General features: G+C 41.0%; 2 protein-coding genes across 2 annotated transcripts; one reads left to right on the forward strand and one right to left on the reverse strand.

The window, feature by feature from the left end:
* Positions 1 to 3,090, forward strand: LOC103430185 (protein ANTAGONIST OF LIKE HETEROCHROMATIN PROTEIN 1-like). The gene is made up of 2 exons (XM_008368321.4): positions 1 to 440; positions 1,550 to 3,090. Exons 1-2 carry the CDS (start codon positions 269 to 271, stop codon positions 2,602 to 2,604), a joined length of 1,227 nt encoding a protein of 408 aa, XP_008366543.2. The 5' UTR covers positions 1 to 268; the 3' UTR covers positions 2,605 to 3,090.
* LOC103430186 (protein NETWORKED 1D) lies at positions 3,056 to 10,744 on the reverse strand. Its single transcript, XM_008368322.4, has 5 exons — positions 10,287 to 10,744; positions 9,859 to 9,924; positions 9,446 to 9,736; positions 4,664 to 8,895; positions 3,056 to 4,397 (listed from the first exon to the last, which is right to left on the reverse strand). The coding sequence occupies exons 3-5, from the start codon at positions 9,546 to 9,548 to the stop codon at positions 3,357 to 3,359; spliced, it is 5,376 nt and encodes a 1,791-aa protein (XP_008366544.2). The 5' UTR covers positions 9,549 to 9,736; positions 9,859 to 9,924; positions 10,287 to 10,744; the 3' UTR covers positions 3,056 to 3,356.
* Positions 10,745 to 11,657: the final 913 nt, after the last annotated feature.

The following is an 11,657-nucleotide window of genomic DNA, read 5'->3' on the forward strand; positions in this document are numbered from 1 at the left end:
GCATCCACAATCAAACCAGCCCACATCCAGTCGGCCCTGCTGTTGTGGACTCCCCTGTTAGACCAACAGTCGTTTCCGTTCTGTTCCTGCAAAACAAATGTGGAGACACACGACCAGCTCGAACTCGGTTCAGTGACTTTCAGTCATCAAATGTCGGAAGCGCATGTGTTGGAGATGAAGAAAACAGTTCCAATTTATTAACTTTCCATCACTTTCCTTCCATCCAAGCACTTTTTTTTCTTCTGGGATCATCAGAGCTTTACCTTCCATGGCGCCTCCGAAGAAATCGAAGAAATCGAAGAAATCGAAGAAATCGAAGAAAAGCAAGAAAGACAGGAAATTTAGGAAAAGCAAGAGCGAAGTGGTTCCGGTGGAGGCGAAAGCAGTTGATTCTGATTGGTGGGATAGTTTCTGGCAGAAGAATTCTTCAACCCCTGCAGGTTTTACTTTTCACTCAGCTCGCTTACTCTTCAGTTACCCTCTTAATTTACTGCTTTTTTTTTTACTGGAAAATGTTACATTCCACGAGAAAAATTGATGTGGGTTTTATCTAAAATTTGTTCTGGACTGTTAAATTCGGTGACTTTATTCAGATTTACAGCTCAAAACCTGTAAAATGTGGTTTTCAAGTTGGCTAGAATCATGAATTTGGTCACTGAAATGGTAAGAATTCAGAACAGCACCTGCAAATGCATGTGGTTATGCGGATGTGGGTTAGGCCAGTTGGCTAGCCGCCCCCTTTCACCCAAGTTCAGATTCCCCTCCCCTTAAATTAGAGTAGGTTTTTTATACGAGCGAGGTATTCTAGTTTAAACTAATCTAAGCTGCGTGGAAGGGGATTCGAACTTGGATGCATGAGGGGAGTGCATCTCTAGCCCACGTCTGCGTAAATTAGAGTAGTTTATAATATATATATCATCTTGTCAAAAAATGCAAGTGGTTGTGGTAAATATCTGGTGGGTGTGACAAGAAAACTAGCTATCAATTAAGTATTTAACATGTTAAAGGCGCTCTAGCCCACTGCTGCATAAATCAGAGTAGTTTAGAACATATATCTTGTAAAAAAATGCAAATGGTTGTGGTAATTTCTGTGGCCGTTACAAGAAAACTAGTTATCGATTAGGTATTTAACATTTTTGAAGGCGCTCTAGCCAACTACTGCATAAATAAGAGTAGTTTAGAATATATATATCTTGTAAAAAAATGCAAGTGGTTGTGGTAATTTCTGGTGGCTGTTGCAAGAAAACTAGCTATCTGTTTCATATTTAACATTCTTAAAGGCACTCTAGCCACAACTGCGTACATAGGAGTAGTTTAGAATACATATCTTGTCAAAAAATGCAAGGTAGTTGTGGTAATTTCTGGTGGCCATTACAAGAAAACTAGCTATCAATTAGGTATAATTATAAATTTAGAGATTTTGGTTTGACATCTGGAGTAGGGAAATTGTTGATTTCTATTTTAGTAGAGATTTTTAAAAGTTGATTTCACTTTAGAAAGTTTCCATGATACTTTATTCTGCACTTCTGATTAATTCACATGTGTGTAGGTTCTTCAGTATCCAATGATGAGGAGGAAGGATTTAAGTTTTTCTTTAGGGTCTCGAAAAAGACTTTCGACTACATATGTTCACTTGTAAGAGAAGACCTTGTGTCGAGGCCGCCATCAGGACTCATCAACATAGAAGGAAGGCTTCTCAGTGTTGAGAAACAGGTTGCGATTGCCATGAGAAGGTTGGCATCCGGGGAGTCTCAAGTCTCAGTGGGAGCTGCCTTTGGGGTTGGCCAGTCCACAGTTTCTCAGGTCACTTGGAGATTCATTGAAGCATTGGAAGAGCGCGCAAAGCACCACCTCAAGTGGCCTGATTCGAAAAGAATAGAAGAGATTAAGTCTGAATTTGAAGCATCCTTTGGATTGCTGAATTGCTGTGGAGCCATAGATGGTACACACATCATTATGACCCTTCCAACTGTTCAAACATCAGACGATTGGTGTGATCCAGAGGAGAACTACAGCATGCTCTTGCAGGGAATTGTCGACCACGAGATGAGATTTCTTGACATTGTGACTGGTTGGCCCGGGGGCATGACTGTGTCTAGACTGTTAAAGTGTTCGGGGTTTTACAAGCTCTGTGAAGGCGGACAGCGTTTGAATGGAAATGCTAGAAGTTTATCTGGTGGAGTAGAGATTAGAGAATACTTAGTTGGTGGGGTTGGCTATCCTTTGCTTCCCTGGCTCATAACTCCTATTGAAAGCAATGCCGGCACAGCTTCCATTTCTTCTTTTAATGCCACACATGAGGCTGCAAGGTCGCTTGCAGTAAGGGCATTCTCGCAGTTGAAGGGCACTTGGAGAATCCTTAGCAAGGTTATGTGGAGACCCGACAAGCGAAAACTTCCTAGCATTATCTTGGTATGTTGTTTGCTTCACAATATAATCGTCGATAGTGGAGATATATTGGACCCAGATGTTGCTTTATCCGGTCATCATGACTCGGGATATGGAGAACAATGCTGCAAGCAAGTTGATCCATTGGGAAGGACCATGAGGGATAACTTAATCAAACACTGGGAGCGTGGCAAGCAGACCGGCGCACCAAAGTGAATTTTGTTCTGCGGCTCTGCTCATCTGGTTTAGACGAGTTGAAAGCTCGGAGCCTCTTTGCACAGGGCGCCCTACAGATACTGTTTGAGGAGACATTGAAGCTTGTAAAGCTTGAAGAATTCTGTACGCATTTTGCCTTGTCTTCAGTGCAATTAGTTTTGGCAAATGTCAAGGAAAAACTGTTTATGCTGTCACTTTGCCCTTGGTCCTTGTGCATGTATTAGGGTTTTGGACTACAGACCGAAAGTAACATGTAGAGCCCTGGAGAAAAACTTAGGTGTAACCGGTGGTATATCCCCTCACTCTGTAGTGCTACAACATATGTGATGAGTGCTGCAAGGTGAGGGCGATAGACTCCCGCTTACACGTAAGGATCTCCCCAGATTCCGGAGAATGAAAAAACCTATACGAGAACCTGTAATGCAGAAAGAATGTAAACACCGAACCAACGGGATTCAACAAAAGATTTTATTTTAAGCCGCTGCATACACTCTGCTAGTACTATTTATGTAAGAGAAGAAGGAAAAAACATGAAAGAAAGCAAACCCCATCAGAGTGGGTTTCTTTTGAATAGAAGATGGGGCCTGAAATATACAGCAGGATCTCAAAACTAATTCAAGACCCAATACTCTTCCTCTCTCTCTAAAATATGGCAAAATAAGTAGAACTCTAAAAGGAAAAAAAACTTATGGACAGTTGAGGCAAAACTAGTGCCTCATCATTTTACTGGAAACTAATGAAATTTCTTGGCTTCAATCTCCCTTGGTTGGGGGCTGCATGCATGCGCAGAAGGGCGCTTTCTTCCGTTTCCCTTGGTTGACGGGTTTTCTCACGCCATAGAGGTAGTCACGTAGAAGAACGCTTTTCTTCCGCTCGATTATTCTAGCTGATCCTTTGCTGTCAGTTTTGCCATCGATTTTCAGAAGAAGAAACTGCAGTTTCTGCACCTGCAACTGCAACCGCCCAATTTTTTCCGACCCTCTTTTTGCTTGTTCTGAAAGTCTCCTCCTTCTCACGCTCCCACTTTCATCTGGAACTTCCCCAGAAGCTCCATCCGAGGACGGAGGAGCATCTTCAACGCTCTTCATCAACTTTTGATTGGCGTCAAACAACTTTGTAATGGCCTCTTCAGCTTCTTCCAGCTGCCCCTTTACGCTATCAAGTTCCATATCTTTGCCATTTTTGCTCTGTTCAGTAATCTCCACCTTTGTCTTAAGATCTTCCACGGTTATCTGAAGGTTTGTCAACTTTTGCACATCGGAGTCGAGTCTTTCTAGGATCCTTCTCTTGTTCCCTTCTTGACGGGGCTGAGTAAATCTCCTAGAAAGCTCTAATTTGTCAATGCCCAATTCTTTCTCAACCAATGATTCAGAAGAGGGGTGTTTTTTCTTGTGCTCCTTCACTGCCTCCATCTGACTGTGGTCAGTAGGTACCGCGGCCCCCTTCTGGGATTTGCCAACCATCAAATCAATGCTGTCATCCTGGTCAGAGGTCTCCCACAACTCAAGCATCTGAGCATCAGGCTCTGTGGTTTCTCTCCTGCTTACCTCATAGGATGAACACTCCGATCTGTGATCAAGAACAATGTCTTTTGTCAGAACTTCATTCCCTGATCCAGATATTTCACACTTCTTCCGAACCCGATTTGTGGAAACATGATTTTCTTTCTCCACCACTGCCCTTTCAATAGCTTCAATCCTTCTCTGTAAATTCTGCAAGTCCAAAACACCATCTGATACTGTGGCAATTTGATCTCCATCCGTTTGAGATCTTTCAGCGTGCAGAAGGGCATCCTGGATATAAGAATACGAGTAGGTAAATTTCAAATGATATCCGAAATCACACCATTGAACTAGAAAACAAAGTCGCTACGTCTTAAGCTGAACAATCCATGTCCAACCACCAAATAAGCTTTTAGACAGAAACCGGCTTACTTTCTGAAAATTTTGCCAGAGATAAACCATGAACTTTGATGATAAAGCATACATACAAATAACGGCTCGTGATAATTGAAACTTTTAATTGCTAGAGGGAACATATAAACAGACATGAAACTTGCCTCTGATTCTGCAGTGTCAAGTTTATGAGATCCGGTGTCTGCAAGCATATGCTTCTCAAGTGATGTTATGCACTCCTTCAAAGACATGACAGCTGGAATATATGCAGCCAACTGAGCTTGTAGCCCTCCATTTTCGTCTTCCAATGCCCTGACTCTTTCTTTCATGATTTTGTTCTCGATGCCATTGGAATTGCTTCTGTCTTCGAGTATCTGACATGCTTCAATGAGCTCGCGGATTTTTCCTTCAAACAATGTTTCACGAATGGTGGAGGTCTGTAGTTCGCCAAAGAATGTGACAGCCTGAAACAACCACATTTCTATCTCTTGCCTTTCCTTTTGCAGTTCATTGATCAAACTTTCCTCTTTAGTTTTGGTTTTTTCAGCTTCTCCATGCATTTTCAGCAGTTCAGACTCCAACTCTTGATTCACTTCGCGAAGGCTGCAAGTATCTTTGGTTTGATGTTCATTATCTGCAGAGAGTTTAAAAATCTGCTTCTCTTGATGTTCTAGTACCACCTTAGCCTCATCATAATTACCACTCAGATCCTCCACCAACGCATGCAATTCTTGCTTCTCATTCTGTAGCGCATTGACGGCCTGATGTACTTCCAAAAGCTCATTTTCTTTATGAGACACTGCATCCTTTGCATTTTCAATTTCACCATTCAATTGATCATTGACATATTTAACTAGCTCCAGCTCATTCTCGGACTTATTTAATGACTCCTTGAGCTGTATGTTGTCCATCCATGTAACTTCCAACTTCCCCTCCAATATTCTTACCTTATCTTCCAGGTCATTCTTTCCAAGATGAAGTTTATCTAAATAGTCAGTGAGCTCTTCCAGTTCCAGCAGCTTTCTGGAAATAAAATCTTTGAGAACAAGTGAGAAGTTATTGTGATATATCGTTTCACCAAACATGACAGACTTCTCCTCTTCGAGGCCACGATTCTCTTCCCACAAATTCGATACCATCCTTGCCAAAGCTCCTTTCTCTACAAGCATCTTGCCATTCTCTTCCAATAGATTGTTGTGTGCACTTTGCAAGTCCAAGAACTGCTCGTGCAGATCATCTATTTCAGTCCTCAATACTTCCTCTCTGCGATCGCCTTCCACTACTTTCAACTTCAATTCTTCATTCTTCTCCTCAAGTCTTTGGGCCCCACTCTGCAACACCACGAGCTTCTCAGACTGGTTCTTGAACTCTCGGTCCAGGGTGTTTCTTTCTCTCATAAGATTTGCCGCCTCTAGTTTTAGTTGGTCAATCATTTCTATGAGAACTGACTTCTCAATAACCAACTGTTGATTTTGATCACAAGTTTCAGACAGAGAATTTTGCGTCTCTTGAAGTTTGACAAGAATGTGGTTAAAAAGTGTTTCATCTTTCTCAACCTCTCCTGCACAATCGAGGTTTGCATCCACGTCAACAGTCTTCAACACCTGATACAGCCCCATTCTCAGTACTTTCGTTTGCAAAAGAAAGGATTTAATCTCCATCTGCTGCTCAAGATTTCCATGCTCTAGGTCAGAAATCCGCTTCTCTGACATTTTGGATGCCTCCAACAGCTTTTGACGCTCAACCATGAGGGACAAGATATTTTCTTCCAGATCTTCTATGCATTTCTGCAAGATAAAGATTTCAATCTGCGCATTCACAGCTTTGTCTTGTTCCACTTCATATTCTTTCTTCCTGCACATGCCTTCTGCTTGGAGATGAGAGATCTGCAACCCCATAACGGCCATCTGGGTTTCACTTACCTGAACAAAACTAGCATGCTTTTGCTTCTCAGAATCTAAGAAAACATGTAGCTCTTCCACTTTACGACGTGCAAATTCTCTTTCCTTCTCCAGAGAAGAGAGTTTCTCTTCTATTTCTGCATATCCTTTTCCCAGACCTTCCAGTCTTTGCCGAGTAGCGTCCAACTCAGAAACTACATTTTCTCTCTCCATGATCAGACCAGACTTCTCGTTAATAAGCAATAAACAGCACTCTTCTAAGCTCTTTGATTTTACCCTCAAGCCTTCAAGTTCAGCATTTGCATCGCAAAGGGAATTCTCCAAAAGGTTGTTATTCTCAGAAGATTTCTTCAAATTCTCAGTCATAATCTGTAACTGAGAAAGTAGGGCGGCATTTTCAGCAGCAATTGTGCCTTTTTCTTCCAGATGAGATTGACATGATTCTTCTAACTCCCTTACCTTCCCTCTAACCCCTTCTAACTCAACGTTCAAATCAGAAAGGGAATTCTCCAAAAGAACATTTTTCTCCACAAGTTTCTGCATGATTTCCAACTTTTCTAGCAGTGCCGCTTTCACACTTCTCTCAGCCTCACACATCTGTTCTAGCTGTGATTTTTCATCCTGCAGTTCTTTCACAGATGACACGAGGCACTCTGGACCCAAGCCGACTGACTCGACCTGCTCTAGCATAGCTTGGTGTTTCTTGTTCAGATCATTGAGTTCCTCTTTCAGGCAATAAATCTCTTGCTGGAGAGCGTTTCTTTGGTCTACTCTAAGTCCAACTTCCTCTTCGAGTTTCCTAATTGTCTCCCTCAAGATTAAGATTTCATCTTGCAGATTTTTTATTGACATGGATGAAGACAGATTGAGCCCACTCAGGCTCTTGTTTTCCTCCTTCGCCTTCTGGACTTCGTCCTCCAAAACTAGATTGCGTGTTTCCATGTCCTTCATAATTAAAGCTCCATTCTGAAGCTCAGAATACATAGATCTAAGTTCCTCCTGGGATTGAGAATGCAAATGCTGCAGTGTCTGGAAAGCAGTTTCTGCCTCCATGAATCGCAAACGCTCTTCTTGTATGCAAGTCCAGAGTCTGCCCAACTCCTTCTGCTTCTCTGTAAGTTCTTCACCCTGAGATTCCATTTTCTGCACCAAAGACTCCAACTCAGACTGGAGCGTCTGATTAGATTGTGCCAGCAGAATACACGTTTCTTCGGAACCCTTTAACTTTGCATTCCCATCAGCTATTTCAGAGTGTAGCCGTTGGGCCTCCTCTTGGGCACTAGCTATCTTATGCTCTAGTGTAGATATGGTTTCCAAGCACTGCTGGTACTGGAGAGCAGCAGCTTCCTTCTCTTCATTTAACTTGGCAATTGCTTGCTTCAAGGTTTCAACTTCACCTTCGGCTTTGACAGCTCGTTCACAAATTCTTCTAGTATCCTCCTCAATATGCAGTATTTTTTCCTCCAGATTTGGTATCATTTCTAGACATTGTTGATATTGTGCAAGTGCAGCTTCTTTCTCTGCTACGACCTTTGCAAGATCTTGCTTTAGAGCTCCAGCTTCAGTTTCAGCTTTACTCGCGCGATCATTGAGCTCTCCAGCATCCTTTTGGGCACGAGAGATACTGTTCTCCAGATCAGTGATTTTCTCCAAACACTGCTGATACTGCAGAAGACTAGCATCCCTTTCAGACTCCAATTTGACAAGTGCTTCCTTCAAAGCTTGAACTTCAGCTTCAGCTTTCCTGGCTCGTTCGTTCAGTCCCCTGGAATCCCCATGTGCACGAGAGGCTTCAGACTCCAGATTATTTAACCTCTCTAAACACTGTTGGTACTGAAGTAGGCCAGCTTCCTTTTCGGCTTCTAATTTAGCAAGGGCCACCTTCAAGTTTGAAATTTCTGTCTCCGCTTTACCCAGTCGATCAGACTCGGACAATGATCGAGCCTTGATGTCATGGGTCCCATTGTTCTGCATGCTGCGGTCCTTTTCTTCTGCATCATGAAAATTGAGGCCTTTTTTCGCCCTTCCTTCTCCAGACCCAAATAGATCATTCAGCTGTTTCAAGCCCTTTCTGCTTGTTGCAGAGTCAGATTCATCAGTATAAGCTCCATTCCTTTTGACACCGAGGAAATGGGAAGAGGAGATTCCCAGAGCATCTTTTTGCAATTCCTCAAGGTCTAAGAATGCCCTCATTGGAGGTGGCATCTCAGGGGTATGGGGATCAGCCTCACTAGCACAGGAACCTGCCGGTGAATCATCTCCCATTGCAAAGGGAACTTGGTTGGGAAATGCTTCTGCCATGGTTCGATGAGCCTGGCGCAGCGCCCCAGTTGCATGATCATATCTTTCAGCTAACGCACGGTATGCTCGATAGAACTCTTCAACCAATTTCATTAATTCTGGGCGCTGTTTATAGTACATCTCGGCCCTCCTAGCAAAGGAATCAGCATCCAATTCAATGAGCTTGATCATGTGTTTGACTTTGACATCCATATCTGTACAAGAAGTTAAAACATAATTAACCCCATATACATCTAATACATAGAAGAGAGAGATGAGGGAGATGAGGGAGAGAGAACAATATTGCTGTTATGAACAGAACATCGAAAAGATAAAATCAGAACTGGAAAGATGCACAAGATCAAACTGCGAAGTATTGTGATTATCTTGTTGGCAAATCAGGATCACTGCAGTTTACAAGCCTGGTACTACCACACTGATGTCACCTTGAGCAGTCGACAAAAGAAATTGGGAATCAACCGACATACATTTTTACACTATTAAAACTAACTTAAATAAGGTCTGAGTTCCATTTCTTAGCCATCCAATATCCCATATTTGTTGATGTAACAGTTTAGGCAAAAAGAATTCGTTATACATTATGAACATTTCTCGATAGGAAGAAGTTAAAATCATGTCAAAAATATGCAATGCAGTTGACATGATCAAATATTTATGTGTCCGGCGAGAGAGCATTACTTCACTCTACATATGTGAGAAACACAGCAACAAAACAGCAAATCACACCAGGTATCTGATGTATACCTGTAAGATTTTCCTGAAGCCATTTCGAATTCTTTGGGCTTATGTGGCTATCCCACCACCAAGAATACTTGCGTCTAGAGTCTGCCTGCGACGCGGTAGTCATAACTCTGGCCAATAACAGCACCACCTTCGATACTGCTTTTGTGATACTCCGATCCACAAACCAACAAAAACCGAAACCAAGATGGATAATTCAACAAAGGACCTGATAACCAGGCTCTATACCACCAGAATTCAGTAATTCTCAGTAGGATGAAGCCTCGTATACTCTGACTTCGCACACGATCAAGCCTAATCACCAAAGTCCACAATCGAAAATCAGATTAATTAGAATTTAGAACAACATGGTGGGTGAGATCAGATTCTTAAGAACATGGACTAAACTAGAAAGATCACAAAAGGCAAGCAATTACCTGATCAGTAAAACTCAGGTCCGGAATCATATGCTAAAACTGACTGATACGATTCTACAAAAATACCTGATCAGAGACAAACCAAAAGCTAGATGGTCAGAATTTAGTTAAACAAAATCAACAAATTCACAAGCTTCATAGAATCACCAGATTTTGAAGCAAAAAACTTCATTGCTCATGCATAATAAACTAAAAACGCAATTACAAATCAACCCAATTCCTTAAAAATTACAGAAAAACAAAAGGATCAAACTTTTAATTACCCAGAAACCAAAAATTAAAAATTTAGTCAAATGAAGTCATGGGTAGGAGGATCAAGCCCAAATAAACCACCAAACGCATTTTCCCACGAAGGTTTATACAATGGCATCGATTTTCTCCGCAGTAAAAGCGAAAACTGCAGGAAAAAAAGGATCAAAAGAACTTACCCAGAAGCAAAAACGATCACTCAAAACAATTTCTCTTCTTCCTTAATTTGCGTTTGTGATTAGCGACAGCAGCAGCAGCGACAAAAAAAAAAGCACTTCCAGCACCAGCTGCTTTTGCTTTACTCTTTTCTCACCCCATGGCTGTTTTAGATGGCAACGTATCCGTCTCAGAAACTGCTTTCTCTGTTTTCTCTCTCACTGCGCTCTGCTTTTGCCTTTTATGCTGTGGTTTTTTACTGTTTAAAGGGGAAGTAAACCAAAGAAAAAGGTGGGTGGAGAGACCGGAAACAGTCAAACAACGACTGTAAAACAAACGGTTAAAAAAAAAAAAAAACCAAACGGTCAAAATTGAAGTTAATACTATTTTTAATCCATTTTTTTTCAGATTTTTGTTACCAATTTCGGTTTTCACTTTGATTCGGAAAAGCTTGAGCATTTGCAGTTCTGTTTTTTCTGATAGTAAACACTAAACCCTACTGAGATTCTTAAGAAAATGGCTGGGACTCAGTGAAATGACTAAAATGTCCTTGTGGTTTGGATATCAAGAATGATTTTTTTCTAGGGGTTTGTTGATGTTTGACTATGATTTTGTGCATGTTTTAAAGATGATGTTTTTGGTAGGAATGAGATCCACTCCGAATTTGAATCAACAAATCTTTACTTTTGATAGAGATTTAAATTGCCCAATTTTTTCGGGTTTTTTCTTTTTTATTTTGTCAAAAGGTTTTTGAGTTTTGGGAAATGGGTCAATAGAATGGCTAATAAGAGTTATAAGATTAAAATTGGATAATTCAGATTTCTCGGTCCGCAAACTTCAGACACAAAGATTTGGAACCCATTTTTATCCTTACCAAAATTATCAAGAGGCTTCCAAATTTTTTATTATTTTTTCCTTCTAATGCACATTATCTTAGTTGTCTCCTTTATTAGAGTATGAAATTTAGATAAGACTATGACTCCCCAATGGTCGGTTAGATGTGACCATGCCTATCATCCTAATGTCATATTATATTCAATGTGGCAAATAAGTTGTCTAATAAGCAATACTAAATCTTAGACCATAGTTATTCTAAGAATGAGGATCTTCAATGAGGATTCTCTTCGGATCCTTTTTGTGAGGATCCTGAAAATTCTCAAATCATGTCTGTTCATCGTATATCGTGTAGTCAGAAATCATTTTAAATACTTTTTTTTTAAATTAAATATGAATTGTATCTGATAAAAACTGGCATCATGATGTATGATGAACGCACATGATTTGAGAATCCCTAGGATCCTCATATAGAGGATCTGAAGAGGATCCTCATTCTTATTCTAAAAGATTAACTACTGCTTAGTTTAATGGAGTCTGCTGACTTTAAACGGTATTAT

Source organism: Malus domestica, chromosome 11 (assembly GCF_042453785.1).
Source record: "Malus domestica chromosome 11, GDT2T_hap1".
NCBI lineage: Eukaryota > Viridiplantae > Streptophyta > Magnoliopsida > Rosales > Rosaceae > Malus > Malus domestica.

Excerpts from the sequence above, each read along its gene's own strand:
- LOC103430185 (XM_008368321.4), top strand. The coding sequence starts at position 269 with ATGGCGCCTCCGAAGAAATCGAAGAAATCGAAGAAATCGAAGAAATCG. Across the intron at positions 441-1,549 it reads GAATTCTTCAACCCCTGCAG|GTTCTTCAGTATCCAATGAT; the intron begins GTTTTACTTTTC and ends ACATGTGTGTAG.
- LOC103430186 (XM_008368322.4), bottom strand. The coding sequence starts at position 9,548 with ATGACTACCGCGTCGCAGGCAGACTCTAGACGCAAGTATTCTTGGTGG. Across the intron at positions 8,896-9,445 it reads GCTTCAGGAAAATCTTACAG|ATATGGATGTCAAAGTCAAA; the intron begins GTATACATCAGA and ends CTTCTTGTACAG. Across the intron at positions 4,398-4,663 it reads TTGACACTGCAGAATCAGAG|GATGCCCTTCTGCACGCTGA; the intron begins GCAAGTTTCATG and ends TCTTATATCCAG.